At 50.1% G+C, this 19,841-nt stretch overlaps 5 protein-coding genes across 5 annotated transcripts; 2 read left to right on the top strand and 3 right to left on the bottom strand.

Moving 5' to 3' along the window:
• Nucleotides 1-1,669: 1,669 nt before the first annotated feature.
• Nucleotides 1,670-3,326, bottom strand: N7489_001139 (uncharacterized protein; the record flags this gene model as incomplete). The annotated part of the gene is made up of 2 exons (XM_056706894.1): nt 1,670-2,782; nt 2,862-3,326. The coding sequence occupies 2 exons, from the start codon at nt 3,324-3,326 to the stop codon at nt 1,670-1,672; spliced, it is 1,578 nt and encodes a 525-aa protein (XP_056571196.1).
• A 2,593-nt stretch (nt 3,327-5,919) lies between these two features.
• N7489_001138 (uncharacterized protein) lies at nt 5,920-9,359 on the bottom strand (the record flags this gene model as incomplete). Its single annotated transcript, XM_056706893.1, has 2 exons — nt 5,920-9,057; nt 9,108-9,359. The coding sequence occupies 2 exons, from the start codon at nt 9,357-9,359 to the stop codon at nt 5,920-5,922; spliced, it is 3,390 nt and encodes a 1,129-aa protein (XP_056571195.1).
• Nucleotides 9,360-10,066: 707 nt separating this feature from the next.
• Nucleotides 10,067-12,940, top strand: N7489_001137 (uncharacterized protein; the record flags this gene model as incomplete). Its single annotated transcript, XM_056706892.1, has 1 exon — nt 10,067-12,940. The coding sequence occupies one exon, from the start codon at nt 10,067-10,069 to the stop codon at nt 12,938-12,940; it is 2,874 nt and encodes a 957-aa protein (XP_056571194.1).
• Nucleotides 12,941-14,128: 1,188 nt separating this feature from the next.
• On the top strand, nt 14,129-16,522 carry N7489_001136 (DUF3405 domain-containing protein; the record flags this gene model as incomplete). Its single annotated transcript, XM_056706891.1, has 6 exons — nt 14,129-14,230; nt 14,345-14,397; nt 14,471-14,829; nt 14,881-15,415; nt 15,472-16,309; nt 16,361-16,522. The coding sequence occupies 6 exons, from the start codon at nt 14,129-14,131 to the stop codon at nt 16,520-16,522; spliced, it is 2,049 nt and encodes a 682-aa protein (XP_056571193.1).
• A 415-nt stretch (nt 16,523-16,937) lies between these two features.
• Nucleotides 16,938-18,747, bottom strand: N7489_001135 (uncharacterized protein; the record flags this gene model as incomplete). The annotated part of the gene is made up of 2 exons (XM_056706890.1): nt 16,938-18,503; nt 18,568-18,747. The coding sequence occupies 2 exons, from the start codon at nt 18,745-18,747 to the stop codon at nt 16,938-16,940; spliced, it is 1,746 nt and encodes a 581-aa protein (XP_056571192.1).
• Between the last annotated feature and the right edge of the window lie 1,094 nt (nt 18,748-19,841).

Here is a 19,841-nt window from a genome sequence, read left to right as displayed (position 1 = left end):
AAAAGAGACAACCAAGCTAGATATCGAAGTTGCGACGCTAGCTCGTCTTTCGACGATGGAACCAAGGATGTTCTACAATCAGGTATGAAAGAGATCCTATCAATATCGAAAACTTCTTGGACCCCAATCGGTCGTCTGATAGTCATCTCAATGATATATGCAAATAGACCGGAAGAGCAAATCTTCCGTGGATTTCCGAGCTTCTACTTGAACTGGGCCCATTCCAGACCTCCAGTAAGATCCCTTGGATATTATGAGGAAAGATGGGAGCCCGTTTCATACGGCCCATCTCTTGAAGAGGGACTGCCCAATCCTCATTTCGCAAGTTGTCGATGCTATTAGACCAGAGTCTCATTTATTGGATCCTTAGGGGTTTACCTTTTCTTCATCGCGTAAAGACTGCTTCGACTTTGATATAGCCATGGAGATCATCATCCCTTCGGTGATTTTACTGATTTTACTACGAATTTAATATAATACGTTTCCAAACCCGGTTTCTGCCGTCGCTTTTCTTATCATAGGTGTAGTCAAGGCCAAGAAAATGATATAGTTCCTTCTCATGACCCACACATACCTATTGCCTTCAAAACTACGGAGTAGTTAATAATACAATGTAGATCCTTGCATACAATACCATTTTCAATATATACGACACGCCTGTACTCCGTAGCAGGTGTCCACCTATACTAAGACAAACCCACCCCATAAGCTAAAGACAGCACTAAGCACGCTAGCCCCCCAAGGATCCAGGAATGCAACCGCGTGCACGGCCTAAACTCGGCTTGAAAGAATAATCCTAGTCGCACACATGGTCATCAATCCCTGCCGAAAACGTGGAAAACGTGGCATGGAAATATCCACTTTGGGTGTCCAAGTAGAATCTTATGGCCTAATAAACTCGCAAAGTCTAATATGTATATAGCATGCATGTCTAATCGTACAGCATACAACATATTTAGGATGAGGATGCCCGACACCGCATTTTCGACGCGCGTTATTGGCGAGCGTTATTGAACCTAACTTGTGCATTGGGGGTGGATTGAGGGGCAGGTTTGAAACGGAGATGCGGTGTGGCCCCAGGATTTATGGATATGAAATGGTAGATACGGAGTACATGATCATCGGATGTGCGATCGTACAGATTTGGATCTAAAGATCTACATTTCAAATTATGTATCCATGGATGACTCCCAATCTTGATCTGGGCGTCGTATTTTGATCTTGCTGATTCGTGTGCTTGTTGGGCGCCCAAAAAATGAGAAAATCATCAAAACCCACGAGGCATTTTCAAAAGTGTGGGCGGCCCACACTGTGCCGAGAATTTGTTCCATGGTTCACTCTCATAAATCGGGCTAGCTCATCTCTGTCCAGGTGCGTGGAAGCGGTGACACCCGGGGTTCACGAGGGCGGACCGTGGATGTGGGAACCCAGGGCCAGAGTGCTGGGTTTGAATGACGACATGTTCATCATGGGACTTGTATTTGCTTTATATGTGGTCATGGACATGGACCGTTCCAGTGGATTTGAAACTTTGCACATTTTGTGATATAGTGATTGTGTGTAAAATGGCTATGGCAATGCTAACAGCTCTTATGATCGTATGTAGTAGACATCAAAAGATGGAAAAGAATGACATGACCCAGAAGCAAAATAGAACTGGAGCGACTCGTCAATGATAAAACGTAAAGACACGATGCAGCGGGGTATTGCAATGAATGAACACGATGGCCTCCCAGAACAAGATAACAAACGTATGTGTAAAAAAAGATCGAGAATTCAACGGGTTCGTTTCGAGTATCCCCCCGGAATTTCCATTCCCAGCCGCCGGTCGCTTCTGTCCAGATCCCATAGCAGCGGCAGATTCAGCAGCACGGATCAACGATCCTAGATGGAGAAGATATGGCTTCGGGGCACGGTTGACTTCGATCTTGCGGAGGATGTCGCGCAGGCGGTTGGCGGACTGGTGGAGGTCGGCCGGCGGCAGGGCATCAAGCGCGTGAAGGACAAAGTGCCGCGCGTCTGTTTCGGAGTCAGTTTCAACCGACCCGATGAGCAAGTGATATAGATTGCGCTGGTCCTCGTCTTCACCGTGGAAGGACTGGCGACCCAGGGGATTGCCTTCTAGGGGATCATTATTGCGAGCCACGACTGACTCCAGGAGAGACACGAGGGCTTCGACGGCGCGTTCCGAGCCGTGCGGGGCGCGTGCTGCGATGTTGACCGCAATCCGGGATACAGAACGCTGCAGCTGTGCTACGACATCGTTGACCTCTATGCCCAGGCCTGGGCTCACGGGGTTCGCGGGCAACTCGCCGGTTGCGCAGTATCGGTCGAAGTCGCTTAGTAGTCGGCGTGACTGCTCTTGTACTTTGTCGAAGTAGATGGCCGCACACGCGCCTGAGGGCATCGCCTTGCAGAGGCTGTTGAAAACTCCATCGTCGTGAATTGCAAGCCGGAACATTGTCGCTTCGAAATCTCCCTGAACCACGCACTCCTCCGGCGTTCGTGCTTGCTCAGTTGTCTCTGTCAAATCCCGGCGGGTGTCTTCTGGGAGAGTTCGGCTGAATGCAGAGAAGATGTCCCGGACCTTTTCTGTCCGCGTCATTCCGTCCTCTTCGCCCTGTAGGTACTGCCACTTTAGCTGAGTCGCAACCGACAGCAGATTACCCTTCAGTAAGTCCTCAATGCGTGGGAGGCGGTCCGGACGTCCGTCTGGAGTCAGGGTCACCTCCGTCGACCGAGGCGCGGGGAGGAAGCAGCCGTGCAGTTGGTCGACGAGCCACTGTTCAGGTGACGGGGGTTAGTATTGGCAGTTCAAGCCCTTCAACATTTAAGCTTCATTCCCCAAAAAGGCAACTCACAAAGATATGCTGACAAGCCCCGTCCGGTTGATCCTGAAAGGCCGCACAAGTGCAAGTAGACGAGTCCGGGCCAATGTGCACCTGTGGCCGATCCGACAGCTGGAAGTCATATCCGGCGGGAGTAGAGCGACAGTTGACAACATCAAATCGGCCGGTCAAGCCAACGAAGGCCCGGGCTTCAGACTCGGAATCTAGTTGGCTGAGGTCATAGGTAATGCCGGACGTAGCGAGGACGGAGGCGCTATTCGATTCGGACTGTTCATCATGGCTGCTTTCTTCCTCCTCCTCCTCCTCCTCCTCTTCGCCACTGGAGCTCTCCACTGAAGAGCTATCGTCCTCTCCACGATCACTGTCTTCACCGGAAGGGTCAGACCGCCCCGCGCGGGCCGCTCTAGCAGGCAGGGTTGTTTCTGGCATGTTTTGACCAATGGACAACCTGTGAAATTGCCCAGTTGGAGCGGACATGGCGAAAAGAAAAGGAAGAAGACAGGCTTCCCCTAAGGAAATCAAAGAGGGGCTACAGAATGCGAAGAACAGACGTATTTTCCCACACGGTGGACTTTCGTAGACTCACAGAGTTCTCGCGACCCATGGACGGAAGCGGGTACACTGAACCATGGAACGGGCTTCTCTGGCGCCCGCTTTAAATAATTCGGGGCCATTGAAGAGACACTATGCTTCCCATGCTTTTGTCGTCATTTCAAACTGCGCAAAATAATTGTATCTCCAACCTTTCATGGGTGTGGGAATCGGTTTGTGGATTTCGCAAGGTTTTTTTTTTCCCTCCCAACAGCGCTTAGTGAAATGTGAATGCTCAGGTGGTAAAGAGGCGGAAATTTGGAGGCTCAATGGGATATGCCGCAGGAGAGGAAGGGGTGATGTCTCAACAAGGCTGCGCCGTTTAATCCTACCTGTAACATCTCATGGGATCAGCATCATCGAGCAGCGCACAGACATCCACTAATGCGGGATCTTGTGGAAAGATCTGGGGGTTAGTGGCTGGCACCCGAGAACACATTGTGGCCTTGGGCATGGCTACAGCGGTCACCGTGGACACAAGGCCGTATCTCGTAAAGATACTGCACTGTTTCTGTCTGAGAGTAATGCATGCAACTGGAAAGAATGTAACTTGAATCAATGGAAAGTTAAAATCTTGGTATGCTGTATGTTGATCCCCAAGAGTTGAAAAGTGGCTGATTCTACGGTGGGCCAATGCAAAGCTTGCATCTCGTATTTGCATATGTAGACGCTGTTGGCGATATTCGATATTGACCCTGGCGCAGGGAAAAAGGACAGGGACAACGCTGTGGTGATTAGGGAGATAACGGGGAGACACTGCACTTCCCGTACAGTACAAGATTAAAACCTAGCCTGTACCTTGTAACGTAGAGGCACCAGCTGTGATCGCCGGCCAAGCAACCGAAAGCGAATTGGAAATTGTTTCCAAGCACCAGAACATGACTCGCGCCATTCTGGGAAATTCTTTTTCCTTGGCCATGATTGCACCCTGGTATTTTCCGTGGTGGAGAATTGCCAGGATGGTATGTATGGCTCTCGGATAGGTCGGGGACCCCGAGGCTCTTTTTTCGTCCAGGCGCCACACAACCGGTCCACGCGACAACCCTGCCTGAAAGAACTAACAAAGAAAGCGCAGTAAAACCCCTGTTCAACAACGTGGTTGAATGTGACGGACTATTCCAAACAGGGATGGTGACTGGCTCCTTGGCAAACATGGAGAGAACCCGGATGAATGCTCCAATCCCCAAGGACGGCGATCGCAGCCGAGATAAGCAAGCTGTGTACGCCGCAATGTCTTTATTCCTCCGGCGTCATACCGCATCTCCAGGATCATCAAAGATGGGTTGGTGATAGCAAGGGTCTGCCTTGCATATCGCACAGAGAAATCATTGGAAAACAGAGCACCGAAGTATAACCGAACAAGACATGTCAAGTGGACCAAAAGTCCCGCACGGGAGACTAATATTGTATGCGGCGTTCTTTCGGCCGCAGGTTGTCCGGGGGTTGATCGATATCCATCGTATAGTGCAAGGGCGCAGCGAATCCGAGCGCGCCGCACAGCTCCCTGTGCGGCACAGCAAGACCCGCCATATTAGGTATTGGGTCTAGAGGTAATCCTCTATCCCTGCAAGTTGATGTGGCCCAAGCACCGGGGCAGCTCGAGACAAGGCCTGTTAACCTGCGGCAGGCATTTTGACTGCGCAACGCCGTTGATCGGCAGCAATTGGCGTTTAGTTCACTGGCTTGGCTATCGCCTGCCAATCGCTATCCCTCGGCGCCTAAAAATTGTGCTTTAGTCTGCACTGCAATCAGTTTCACACAAGGCGTAGGTAATGGCTAACTTTCTTGGGCTTGATTCTTGAGGGTCCGAAGATATCGTCTGTGCGCTGTTTTTTTCCCCTTCCTGCAGGTTGAATCACTTGACTGAATTTGGCCCCTGTCTATGACGCAGCCACAGTGGCGCGAAGGGAGGAGAAAGCGAAATCAGCATGCCCTCAAAATGCATCCGAGTCTTATGGGACTTCTGGGAGGGGAAAAAGTGAGGTATGACTTCCAACCATTCGGTCTATTATCAGAGTCGTTCTGGGAGGTCTGGAGGTAAGACGGAATGCTATGGTTTGATGTCTATAGCCATCACAAGGTCAGAATGAGACAAAAGAATATTTCATGTAACATCGGGAAAAATACTCCGTCACAATTTTTGCTGTTGACTCGAACTAGCCCTGGAGGCACATACATATGTACTCCGATGTCTATATAATCCTGTCTAAAACATTTCATAAACTTGACTACAGAGTACGAGAATAAATCAGACAGGAATAGTAAGGATTGGCTGAAAACTAAGTGTGCGAGGCAAAATAATCAAAAATAGGCAATTCACCCTAGTCTTCATTGAACTAGCTGATTGCATAAAGTGGGTATCAACTTTAACGTATTTGTAGGATAAGAGAACAGAAAAAAGGGTATATTATTAAAACGCAAGAAAATTCGTCGCAATTCGTCGCATTATGGATGTTCGATTCGGCTGCTTCCAACCCGGTCAATGCTGGCCCCTGGCAGCGTTGCGCTGCTTGGCCGCCTCTAGCGCTCTGCGAAGCCTCTGTTTATGTTCCAGGTCGTCGTCTGTGCCTTGGCTCACGGGCGCTGGGCTGGGAGATGAACCCGGAGTAGTAGTCGAGGGGCGAAGACTTGGAGGTAGAGCCACTTCACCAGATGGATTAGTCGGGGAAGAGCCTTGAATTGGAGACATGGGGGCAGCGGCTTGTGGGTCATTGTGCAAGCCAAGGAGAAGGCGTTGAATTGTGGCTTCAATCTGCACAGGCCCCTCCTGAATGCTCTGCAACTTTGAATTCAGTTCATCTTGAATTTTCTCATCCTCCTTTTTCTTCTCATCCCCCAGCCGATCGAAAATATCCGGGTCTGAGCTGGCATATCGTGCTTCAGCGACGGAGACGCCATAGTCGGCGTCGTTTAAGGCCATATCTGCAACCCCAGCGCTGCGGATGATGGCCTCCGAATCGGCTCTGAGGGATGCCGCAAAGGTTGCCGCGGATTTGAGAATCTGCTCAATTTCAGAATCCGGTAGACCGGAGGCTCGGAGGGTGGCGGTATCTAGCCGGGCTGCTTTCGAGGCGACCTCGTCCAGGAGTCTCTGATTTAAGCCTAGACCATGCAAGATTGCGTCGTCGAAGGAATCCATGAGTCGGTTGGCTCGGTCATCACGATCCTTGCACGCTTCCAGGATGTTTCGCCGTTCCATCTGGTCAAATTCTCCGTCTAGTTTTTGTAGACCAGCTATATCACCCGTAACCACAAGTGGTCGCCGCTCAGCCCTCTTCCGTCGTCGCTCACAGTCAAGGGCCATCTCAAGACGTTTCTGGAATCGGATCTCAAGCTTGTTGTGAATGTCGTTGACCATTTTCATCGTCACGGAAGGGCTGCCTCGCTCGCTCGGTGAGCCTTTGGCCTGTTTATCACGGTCGAGTTGACTGAGAGCAGAGTCGTAAGACTTGCGAAGCGCCGAGATTTCATTTTTCAGGCCTTCATCTAAGGGGTTGAAGACATTTGTCATGAACTCGTCTACTTCGTGTCGTTCCTCCTCTAATTGGACCCGAGCTTCGGTTTGCCGAAAGTCTTCTTCCAAGGTATTGATGTCTGCATACCCAATCTCTTTCCCATTGAAAAGATCATCAATGTGCTGCTCTGATCCTTCCTGACGAGCCGTGCGCTCTTGTTCCAGCTTTTGCCGTCTGACTCGCGCTGTTTCTTCCCATTGATCAACGGTCTGTCGGATGTATGAGAAATCATCAGGGAAATCCTCGAGTTCTTCCCGAGTCGTGATGTGCCACGAGCTTTCGGACTGTTTGTCTAAGGGTGTCCATACTATGGTGCGTAATTCTTCCACAAGGCCCCTCGGCCGGGCTTGGCGAAGGGTTTCCGGCAACAATGGAAGTGGCGGAGAGTTTCGCTCAGCCGGTTTAGAATAAGCGACGCTCTTGTGTCGGATAAGACCTAGAAAGGTCTCATCATCGGTCTGAGCTGGAGAAGCAAGTGCAGTGCTTGACCTCGATCGAGATGTAGGGGCCTGTGCGTTTGACATGACTCGCCCATTGACAGCAGCTTGCCGCAGGTCAGAATAGGCTTGATAGGCCGGGCGAGCGAAGGTGAGGTTGTCAGAGCCTCGCTGAGGACCCTCCGTATACTGGAATGGCGTGTATATGGGTCGCGGGGGGTTCGTAGTCAGGGGCTCCAAGACTTGCTTCTGCGTATCTGCCGAGATGACCGATAAGGGTCTCGAAAGACTCGACTCTGCGCCCGAGGACACAGTAGATAAACTAGGAACAAACAGCGGGCCCCGTTGCGCTTGCTTACCGAACAGAGGCCGACCACCTGAACTGTACTCACTGCGAACATCATCGAGATCTTCATCCTCTGTTGGTGTTGCGACCGAGGGAGGCGATATTTCTTCTGACACAACGGGTATCAACCCTGACTCAACAGGCGGTTCGTTTTTGTTGGAAGTAGATAGTGGCTGGGGAGGAGCAGGGTCAGGAGCTCGCGGAGTTAGCGGTTTACTTTCAGGCTCATGCTCAATGTTATAGAGGATCTCCCGGAGCTTGGTCTCTTTGGCCATAAAAGCCGTGAAGATCTTAAATCGTTCTTCATCCAAGTCAGCCACTGCCTCCTTACGTAGCATGGCGACATATCTTTCCAACGACGACTTGGACCAGGGGTCCAGATCTTCGAAGGGGTCTTGGTTCTTCGGCGTAGCCGCCCTTCTGGGGCCTTCGACGACTCGTGCAGAACTATTCGAGCTCGATCGCAAATGGTCCGGAGCCGATGCTCTGGTTTGCGCTGACTGTGAGCCCTCTACTGGGCTATTCTGATAGAATGCACCGGTGCGGCCTTGGTGTTCCGATTGAATTGGTTCATGCGCAGGTGATAATGGGCGGACCCATGCATCTATTACATTATCGATGCTTTCTGAGCGTCCACCCATAGACAATCCAGAGCCAGTGGTATCCACGCGAGCCGGTGGGGGCGGTGTTGACATTCCATGGGTTGTGCATGGACTGACGGGCGAATTTGAGCTACCCCGTCCCGACTGCGTCGCTCCAGAGATAGTACTCAAAATTGTTTCACTTGTATCTGTTCTCGGGCGAGCGACGACGTCAGACTCGCTTCCTACAGACAAGTTGGGAGTACCGCCCGGAAGCTTTGCTTGTGGTTGAAACTCTTCATGACGCGGAGGGGGTGTCTTGCGAGGTGGGAACCACGCTGCATCATCGAAGTGCCCAGGGGTTGGACCAAGATGCTCCCAATCCGATGGCGTTCCAACGCCTAGGGCCGATGCGCCGATAGACGTAGTATTTGTATTGAGAATAGGCGCAGGGCGGAATTCGTAAGATCCAGTCCTCGCAGCCGGTCCTGCGCCCTGAGTGAGGAGTGGAGGTCGCCCTGTCTGATCGCTTTGTAGGGTTTGTACATGTTGGGTGCCTTGTGGGATCTTTGGCGGGGGTTGTGGAACGCCGGTTGGTGGTGGTGGAGCTGGAGGTGTTGGTGTATATGGAGGTGGGGGCGGAGAGGGTTGGATTCTGTTAAATGGAGCTGTGACAGATAGATTCGACGGAGACTGCCCATAGGCATATCGTTGCTCATTGGTACTTGAAGGTCGAGGCTACGCGACTGTTAGTTATTTACATTCGACATTCCAACGTCGGAACTTACCGGTAATGGGGGACCGGAGCTTTGGTTGAACCGCACTCCCCACGTGGTTGTATCCGCACCCGCACTCGGCGACGGCAGTCTCTGTGGATTTGAAATCGGTCCATATGTCGCCGGCGAGTACGGAGCAACCGGGGGACGTGGAGGAGGGGGAGGAGGAGGAGGCCTTGGCTGCGACGGTTGCGAGGGGATACGCGTAGGAAGTCGCCATTCTGGCTGCGAGGGAGGATCGGGACGGTTCGACTGTCCATGCATGGTGAGGTGAATTCAGAGCTTTAGAAAGACATGGGAATCTTTTAAAAGTCCAGTTCTCTTCAGAAGTGTCGAAGGATTCCTCCAAGGCTGCTCAGGTGTTGGGGGCTACGAGTCAGCACGGTTCACCCCACGAGACTCCAGTGCAACCCAACAACGCACTACTCGTTGGACCTCTACATCTACGGGATATACATCCAAGGGCTTGACCCAAGGCTTAGATTTATAAGCCTTCGACGAAATCCATAGGCCATGACGTTTCATCTTTTGTTTTGCTGTTCCTCTATATGGAGTACTGCAAGGCGGTTTCCCACTAAAAAGTGGAGTGGATTTCAAGAACCTCCGAGCATCCCGATCTCACTGCTCATTGCACATTGGTATTGAAGTTACCCAAGGGACCTGCGCGGGTGTTGAGCTTTCTTTGTTGCGGAGCAAGTTCATGTAACCGGAGGGACAATTTTTGGGTTCTTTGTTGAACTATTAACCAAGTCGACTACGCTCGTCTCCAAAAATAAACCAGCATGATATTATCTTTTCTTTGTCCTCCAGGACTCTTTGATATGGAGATCCCTTTCAGCCGTGACCTGCGGCAGGTATCAGACTGATCTGACATTTATACTCTCATGTCAACTCCGTGGGTCCGTATTGGACTGGCAGTTTGATACGATCTAAAGAAATCGAAGCATTATTTGATATACCAAGATATCAAGATGGATCCGAGGCAACGATTATACGAAGTTTACCCAGGGGGAGACATTGTCCACCCACCCCCGTTTCCAAAGCGGCCAGATATCTTCAACCGAGCGCCACTAGCCCCGGCCTTGACTGAGGACGACGCATTTCTTGCCCGTCGATTTTGGCAGCAGCCAGATGAATCTCTCGGACGTGCATGGAGAACACATGCAAATCGACCTTATACACGGGCAACCGAGGAAGAAGAATCGGTAATGCATGCGTTGGCTCACAATGTCTACGAGCACTTGATGAGCAATCCACTTCTGCCAATCTCACAAGAGGATGCACAAGCCAGATTCGCAGCAGAGGGTCTGGACGAGACTTACAACGGCGTGCAGGGGCTAGATGCAATGGAAGGAAAAGTGTTCATACATGGCCTCAACGTCAGAGACCCTGATCTTTGGACGAAGGATGCACTGACAGAAGAACTGAGATCGAGGGGTCTAAGTACAGACGGGAGAAAAACAGACCTGCAACGTCGTCTATGGGAATACGAATGTGATGAGCGCTTTGGGGTCTCGAGACAAAGCAACCTGAGTCATTGGGGTATCCATCGTGAGACAAAGCCAGTAATGAGCCCTGCTACGAGAACAGATATGTCTGCACTCGAAATGTACACCGCGGCAATTAAACTGAGCCCGTACAATCCAACTTACTGGAACAGCCGAGCGTATTGCCATTATCTGTTGGGCCATTTTGACCTCGCCATCGGAGACGCCTATCGCGGAGAACTTCTCTGCGAAGTGTTGACGACAGCAACGCAAAGGAACAAGCGTCCCGGGATGTATACCCGGGTTTGGGACGCCATTCAGCAGCACCTGATGATGGAATTGAAGACCAAAGGCATCCCAATGACAAGGGAGGCTCTGCAAATGAGGAAGGCAAATGGTGTCAACTATTTCATTCCAACTCTGAGGAACGCCCTCCACAGCATCACCAGTCTCAGCCTCGCAGCACTGAACTGTTGGGATGATTTCGAAGATCACATGCAGAGTCAACTCCAACGACCCCTGCCATACCGCGATGTGTCGGTTCCCAAAAAAAGGATGACAGCGAGCGCACCTGTGAAAGCGGAGATCGAGCGCAGGAGAAGAACTCCCTCAGCGCTTCATCCATCCCTTTATGGACATGAATGGAGCCGAGGATGGATTTCAGGCGCCAATAAATATCCATACGACCAGGCGGATGTCAGACGCGAATCACCGTATTTCATCAATGCACTGAATGCAAATATTTTCACGGCTAATGCCAGTGCCGGGAAGTCTCCCCAACGGACTTGCCGGGTGCAGCCAACATTCACAAAGGACAATTCCTTCAACGGTTTGGGGGTCTTTGCCATGAGAAATATAACAGCAGGGACCCTAATTCACTACGAGGAGCCTGTTATTCGCGGAAACCTCATCCCCAACAGGTTGCTCGATGATGAAAGTGAAGGCCCACTCCATGCGCCACGATGCGACAACTGCCAAACCGTGATTGATCCAGAAGAGGTCCGGCATATCGAAGACAACTGGGACGCCATTCGTAGTCCGACGCCTCTTCCCGGATGGGGACACCCGTCTAATTGCGCATGTCTTGACATGATGTGTAAGTGCGCGGATGTAGGATATTTTAGAGCCACGAGGGGCGGTCTGCTGTTCTGTTCTTCCAACGATGCACTATCAGACAGCGTGGCTCCCCATTGCTTGGCGATTGCGCGCGAGACGTATCATTTCGAAGAATTCTGTGGCCTCGATTGGGGCTGGCTGCACGATGCCATGCGACCTAATAAAGTGACTTGGGGCGGATCGCAGTATTTCACCCACACCAATGAACGCCACGGGACTGTGTTGAGCCTACTCTTGAAGAGCGTGCTCGAACTCACGCTCCATCGCCGCCAAGAGGACCCTAATCTTCTTGCACATGAAATTAACGAACTTCTCGCCCTCGAGGCAGGGACCGACACGAACGAGCCGTGGAAAGACAGTTGGTTCCCGTTCACTCTGGCCGGTAATATCCAGATACCTTTTGATATCCTTTTCAACCTTGGAGTGGACATCTTTAGTGACCTTTCATTCGACACTTGGGTTATTCAGACTGTGCTACGGAAGTTGCTGGTCAATGCTATACCCTGGGAACATGAACGACGAGGTGCGAATCCAACCTTCAATGTCCGGGATGGTCCCAAGCCGGTGCTACACCCAACCCTACAAAGTAGAATGCGCCACAGAAACGAAGATCTCTCGGCAATGGAGCCATCGTTTGGGAACTTCTACCTCTTCCCTGGATTAAGCATGTTCAATCACTCATGTCGTCCGTTTGAAAACGCACTGTGGGGATACGATGACAAGGTCCCCAACCGCGTAGTGGTCTGGGCGAACAAGGATATCAAAGCGGGGGAAGAGATCAGAATTCCTTATCAACGTTATAGGATCGCTGATCCCGTCGGCAAAGACATCAATCTCAATATGCACGCTGTGCAGCTGTTTGGGAAGAACTGCGAGTGTCCTCGATGCCAAGGCAGAGGTCTTGTTCCTCCTGTTGATAGTAGGGAAGGCAAGTCCGTGTCCGGTAACGATGCTGCTCAGGATGATGGGACTGTTGACTGGACACCGGGCCCTGTGACGATCCCCCCAAAGCAAGAAATATGGGGTGGTGTTCTCGGAGAGGAAGATTCTGAGCTTGGTGAATATTTGAGAGAGTATCGGGATATTGTGGATGATATATATGAGGAATTCTACGATCTCGATGACCCAGAGACCTACGAGGATGAAGAGGAGCATAATGATGAGGCTGGGGATGGGAACAGGGACGGGATAACCTCGCATGCACAGGTGGCCAGTGGAAGTCTCGTGGATCCTGAGATTTGAATAGAAAGAGAATCAATGTTTGCATTTACAATACTCACCTACATTGGTATGAAGTAGACAGGATCATATCCGTAGGAGGCAGTCATTCCTTACACATACGTGTCGTGTGTCGTCAAAGGCGTTCCAATTGGCGATGTTATAGCCATTCCTATTTGTACCAATCTATGTACGCCTGCTCCATACTCGTATTCGCCTCGCCCTTCATCGGTTCAGGCAGCGGGATGCCGTGATCGACGAGGGAGTCGTCAGTCTCGGTCTGTAAAGGGGTGAAACACCCGGGATATATCATTTGGATCGATACTGGTGGGTCTCACGGCGTTCAATATAGGGTCCCCATCTGTTCCATCTGGTTTTGAACCGATTTAGAGTAAAAAAGCGGCTGGCAGTTCACATTCTATGGGCGTGCTGAAACATGTGTTTCTCCGGGCCCATTCCGTTAGGACCCTGTCGATCCCGTTACTTTCTAATCGAACCCAACATCCAATGTAGTGGGAGATTTAGTCTATAGACGGATTGTCTAAATATAGGGAGGGAAGTCTTATTTATATACTCTCAATGAACACCTCGAGTAGTAAAAACTTCCAAGGATATCTGGGTTTGATACCACATGGCAAGACCTCCCGGGAGAGGCAATTGTCCATTTCCCCCGATGTACGGAGTATATTATGGTGATATTAGTATTATGATCCACAGTCTTCCCTCACTTATAGAATTATACAAGACAGTGTCTCAGAAGGGGCTCTCTATCTACGTCACGAGCGGGATCTTTAAGCTTTCTATATTGTAGCTCCTCAGGCCAAGAGCTGCGCCTGTCGATTGGCGTGTTCGATTCACTCTGACTAGCTAGTATCATGAATATTTCTCCCTGTAGATCCTCAATGGCGACACAATGCCACTAGAGCCAAACAAAAGACCCCAGCCAATCATCCTCTCCATCAAAGAATCACTTACGGAGCATGGAGTACTCAGGATCGCGTGTTAGACCAAGTGCGTGCGTTATACACTGAATACGCCCCCGGCCATTTCGATTCATTATAATGGATTCTGTTTCGCCCGGACGGGCCCCGCTGTCTGGGTCATATATGTTCTGAGCCTGTCAAGTTGACCAGATGCTTAGCACCTTTTCTACCCCAATAACTATCAACAAGGACACTGGACATATTCTGGTCCGCTCATATATATCTACAGATGCTGGAAAACATAATGAGTGGCAGATGCAGGCGCTTTTTCTATGTTGTGCTGGCTGTCTTCGTCTTCTTATATTGCGCGGTTACCGGCGCCCGTCTCAAGGTAAGTGTGCTAGAGAAAAGGTCATTGGATGATGGGAGCCCTGATGGGAACCATCAACAACAGGTAAACGCTGAGTTGCCATATTACAACGAGAAGATTGTTAATCGGTTGTAGTTCTTTCTCTCCCCTCAAGAGCGGTACCTGCACGAGATTCAATCTACCACACGGTCAGTTGCAAAAGCAATGCCCATTTTAGGGCTCAATCGGGACATTTGAAAAGTCTGTCTAATACTAGTGCAGACAATTTGATGGGTTCGAATCAACGCTGAAGAGGATCCTACCGCAACGATCTCACAACCCTCATCTCATCGATGATCCTCGTCTGAGCTCCTGGGCGAATGAACTTATGCCAAAGATATATCGCCCATACCCAGATTATAAGTCTAATGAGTGGGAGAAGAATCACCGTGGCTCTTTCAAACCGTGCATTGGGCCCCGAGGCAAAGAAGTGACAGACAATTTGGACGATCAAGTAAGCGCCTACGTCGGCGTTCCGAAAGGTATTCTGTTCTTCCCATTTCATGCATCGAAGAGATATGTAGCCAAGTCTTGCCCATGGACGTTTGCTGATCTCTCGCACACGGATATGATACAATGCAGTAAATCATGGTCGGCCAGAGTCTCCAGCTAATATGTGAATGTGGTCATAGACTTCCCAACTACGATTTTTGGTTCCCACAAGGCAGTCGGTCTGGATGGGTCACTGTCATTCGATCGCTATACTCGTTACGGTGCTTACGGCTTCGGGGAAGACGAAGCAAATGTCGAAAACTGGGTTCGACCAGCCAAAGTCAATTGGAATGATGTTGATTGGGGAAAGCTACAGAAGCAATGCGCCACGCACAATGCCAACAGATTCGACACGCATTTGCAGGGACGGAACAATAACGCCCCAGAGGGACGTACGGCCGTTCTCATTCGTTCTTACACTGGCAAGGAATTTTCGGAAAACGATATCATTAACATTCGAGCGATGATCTCTGAGCTTTCTCTTCAATCAGGAGGGGAGTATGAGGTTGTATTATTGACGCACGTCAAGGATGACAGCATACCGCTCGATGATCCCCTCGTGCGGAAGAGGCTTTTACAGCAGAACATCCCTCGGGAGTTCTGGGGCATAACTCAGTTCTGGAATATGCATGAAGAGATACTAAAATACCCTGAACTCGACCCGGAGCTTATGGAGTTAGTATATCCTATCGCTCTTCATGCTACTTCCTTTTCATTAACTTAGCGCATAGCGTCCATCATTCACAATGGCTCTCCGTACAACAGTTCGCCCTCCGGAACCCCCAATTCGAGTATATCTGGAACTGGGAAATCGACACCCGCTTCACAGGTCACTACTATGAATTTGCCGACACGGTTGCGAACTTCGGGTTGCGACAGCCACGTCGAGGAATCTGGGAACGCAGTGAACGATTCTACATCCCAGGCCACCATGGCAACTACGACGAGAGATATCGATCATTCGTCGATGCCCAGAGCGGACCGGGTGTCTGGGGCCCGATGCCTATGAGGACAGATACCGGCAAGGAGTTTGAGCGCGAAGGGCCTATACCACCTGTCCCAGTAGCCAGCCAAGACCCCTATGAATGGGGTGTGGGCGAGGAAGCAGACCTAATGGTCTTCTTGCCTATTTTCAATCCCATCAACACGGAATGGGTCATCCGAAACGAGGTGTTCGGGTACCGCGCAGCTAACACCCCCCGAAGAGCATCGTTGATTACCCATAGCCGTCTTTCGAGACGGCTATTGTTGACAATGGACCGCGAGAACCATGCAGGTCGCCACATGAGCGCTGAAATGTTTCATGTATCAACTGCCTTTCTCCACGGATACAAGGGCGTCTCGGTTCCGCATCCCGTCTATTCAGATCGATTGATGCCGAGCGACCGGGTTAGTCGCTGGTTCAACTCCGGTGTCAACGGTCGGAGCGGGAGTACTATGGACAGTCCATTTTCCTGGGGTCGAGAGTCTCGGTTCAAGGACGTATCTTGGTACTACCGCGCCAACCTGCCTGGACGACTGTACTGGAATTTCCTGGGTTGGGAAAAGGAAGGCAAGGGTGGGCCACAGGTATGGAACCGCTTCTGGCGACATCAAAGATGGCTAGCTAACGTTTTGCAGTACGAGGAAGAACACGGACGATATTGTCTACCCTCCATTCTTTTCCATCCCGTTAAAGATGTTCGACCTGAATCGGATAGCACTCATTATGATTTCGATGCCGACAACGGGTTAATAGCTATACCGGACCAACTTGCACATATCAACTCGGAAGGGCAATAATAGCCCATTTTTTTTAGCATTTTTCCTTTATTCATTCCCTTTTCTTATAGATCATGTTCTCTATGTCTATAACTATCCTATGCACCTACTATATGCTCATATACCTAGCATCTTTGATATCAATGGCTGTACAATCCTACCCTTTGTGTATTTCGATAAGCCTGGCATTTCGCTTCCTGGTAACAAGTATGGTAAAAGAATCCAAGGCTAGCACCCCAAAGCCTGCGGGTGCGCTTGGTAGATTTGAGTATAGTGAATAAACCCTAACTACACTGATGGACATACGGACATAACAATTCTAATATATACATTGTAAGCCACACGCAGTTCTTTGTCTCCAGGTCCTGCAAGGAACAAGTACAGTGCCCCGACATTCAGCCCCAGAGATACTTCATTCGAGGGCGAATAATCACTCTCACTCAGCTGCCGTAGCCAGGCCATGAGTCTCTCCCAAACGACCCTCTTCTTCAGATGGTACGTGATGATATGATCGAGCTTTTCGATGGTAAAACATGGAATAGGCGGCAACCAGTCCACCGATGACCGTACAACCTCCCAGAAAGAAGATAAACAGACCTACCATGTCGGTCAAAGTATCATGATGGTCAGCCTCATCATTTTCGCTGCTCTTCGACGCATTCTGGGAAGCTGCCAAAATAACGCTTGGATCATGCGGAGACGGAATTTTCGAGCCCACAAACCCGACAGCTTGCCAATGGCGCGGGATCTCGCTTCGATGAACACCAGATTTGGCCATGGGCTGGCCATTGCGGTCTAAAGCCTCAGCAGTGATATAATCCATGTATCCATCGACGATGTACATAGTTTCAAAGTCCAGTTTTTCGGCGTATCCGATGAGAATCGATTCTCTCTGCTCCTGGGCTTGGGCATAGAAGTTCCATCCGGCAATATCGGTAGCACCATTCCAGCTAACGTATATGACTGTGTGGATTGACGTGTTACTAGTACCGTACACGGAGGCCACAACGTCAGGCGAGGTGAGCGGACGACCGACGAATTCTGACTTATACGCACGATACGTCGAGTAGCGGTCCGAGACAAATCGAGCAGTCATTAAAACGTCGCCATTGGGCGCGTGTTCACTTTGGTAGCCGAATTTACTCCAGCCAGCGAAGGTGTTGCCGTTGGGGAGTGTTTGGGCGTTTCCGCGAAGACGCGTTAATTGGCCGTCTGGTCGGTTTATACGCTTGATAACCCGCGCAGTCATAGCCAGTGTGTCTAGCTTGATGTAGAGAATGGAGGATACCCTCTCATCATTAGATGCTTCGTCTGATGCGTTGTTGAGCAAGGTGATGATGTGGTCGGTGCCGTTCGATGAGACAAATTTCACATCGTGCTGTTTGGAGAAGGTGAAGTCCTGGTCGAAATTACTCTCTGCTCCACCTAGTCGCCATACGATACGCCCACCACTACCGCTGACGCAATAGATCGTGTTGGTGAAGCGCATGGATATGATGTAGTCACCTGCGGCATTCTTATCAACCGCATTGGCGTGGACATAGTCCCAGCCTGGAGCACGCTGGGGCTGATCCCACGCATGAAAACGATTTGACTCGTGAACTGGGATGTGGTCGGCGCCGTCCCATTTAAAGAGGACACTGTTGGTCGCAATGTCGTATTCCGCGATCCCGCCAGACACAACCCAGCTCTCATCCGGACGGCCAAAGTCCCCCAATTTGACCAATGTAGGGCGATAGATACAAACAACAGCCGTCTTCCCATCATCCAGGATATTGAATTCATGCATATTGAAGTCGTGGGAATCAGCAGGGGAAATCACATTTTTCTCAACCTGATAGTGCTTGTTCAAGATCACACCACGACCCCGGTCCTGGAACTCATTCTCTGGATCCCATGCCACGATAAATGACAGATGTGTCTCGCCATCCGTATTAGTATTTGCGCGAAAGTCAAAGACATTGCGGTCATCGAACTGTTTTGACCCAGCCCAAATGAGCATCTACAGAAGAATTTATATTAACTTTCGTATCACTCAACTCGGCGCCACGCAAAAGATCACATACGCCATTGCCATCATAGATATAAGGGCCGACTTGGTACTGATGATACTTCTGGGTGGATGGTTCCCCCGTGATCTGTCCGTACGGTGCGACAAACCAGTATCCAGGTGCCTGGCGCTCACGGTCATGGTGTTTTACTTCCCATTTCAATGCTCGTACATCGGGAAGCTGGATATTGAACATTAGTTTCTTCATCGGCAATTGTGTTCACGGGGCATCCACAAACCGACTTGAAAGATAACAAATCGTTATCAGGGAGTAGCGCTACAGCACCATGGCACAGCAATGCCAGTAATGAGATGAATAACAACATGGAGTGACCATTTCGGTGACCGAAGAGATGAATCAAAGGCATAACATCGATAGAACTTAAGTGTTCTATCAGTTGAAGGGACTTGAAACGAAGATGCTAGGATAGATGTTATGATAATATACTATAACTCTGTATTTCGTATTCCGTAGTGGTCTCCTAATGGATATGGTCGACTCGGGCTGTCGTTCTTGGCAATCTGCTTGTCGCAGGGCCCAACCGCTGTGGAACAGGGGCTAATTTACTTATAACAACAGTATAACTAGGTAGTTAACTTCGAAGGTTAGTTTCTCCACAACTTCCAGTCCTGGTACATTACGTGTGTCAACCTTGGAATCCACCGGGGATCTGCACCAGCGGACTACAACATAGCCACGTGCTTCAGTACTTGCAGCTGGGCATCTGCCCTCGGCCAAGAGGTTATGTAAGATTTCCAAGGTTCGGGCAAGGTTAGGCTTGGTCAAAAATGCTAAAATGGGAAGGGACATTATCCGGTCTATAAATTGTAGCATATTGTACGGAGTAAGTCGAGGTGACGGCGAAAAGTTCACGGTTGTGCGTGGCTTTTGTAAAAACCGCCGGGGTTCACGGAATGGGGGAAATAGTCCCTACCTAGGTAGGTATCCCCTGTATGTGCATCCATGCATGTCTATTAGGCTGTACAACATAGAAAGTACCATGGTAGATCCTTCCAAGGTTGGATGTGACCGTTGGCCGGGACGATAAATTACCCGTAATTTGTAACTTTGAGCGTAATTTTATACACTCTGTAATAGTACCAAGCCCACCAACACACACTCCCGGTGTTGGTGGGCTTGGCATGATTATGGAGTATAAAACCGGATTTAACCTTAAGTCAATACCCGGACTTAGGAATTAAAGTCATACTACATGTATCTAATACTACAACACATCTGTGCATCCTCAATGGATTATTAACACAACCCCGCATATCCCCCGGCTATAA

This window comes from Penicillium chrysogenum, assembly GCF_028827035.1.
Source record: "Penicillium chrysogenum strain IBT 35668 chromosome Unknown utg000001l_segment0_segment0, whole genome shotgun sequence".
Classification (NCBI taxonomy): domain Eukaryota; kingdom Fungi; phylum Ascomycota; class Eurotiomycetes; order Eurotiales; family Aspergillaceae; genus Penicillium; species Penicillium chrysogenum.
The sequence above is the reverse complement of the archived record's forward strand: the minus strand, read 5'-3'. Positions and strand labels throughout refer to the sequence as shown.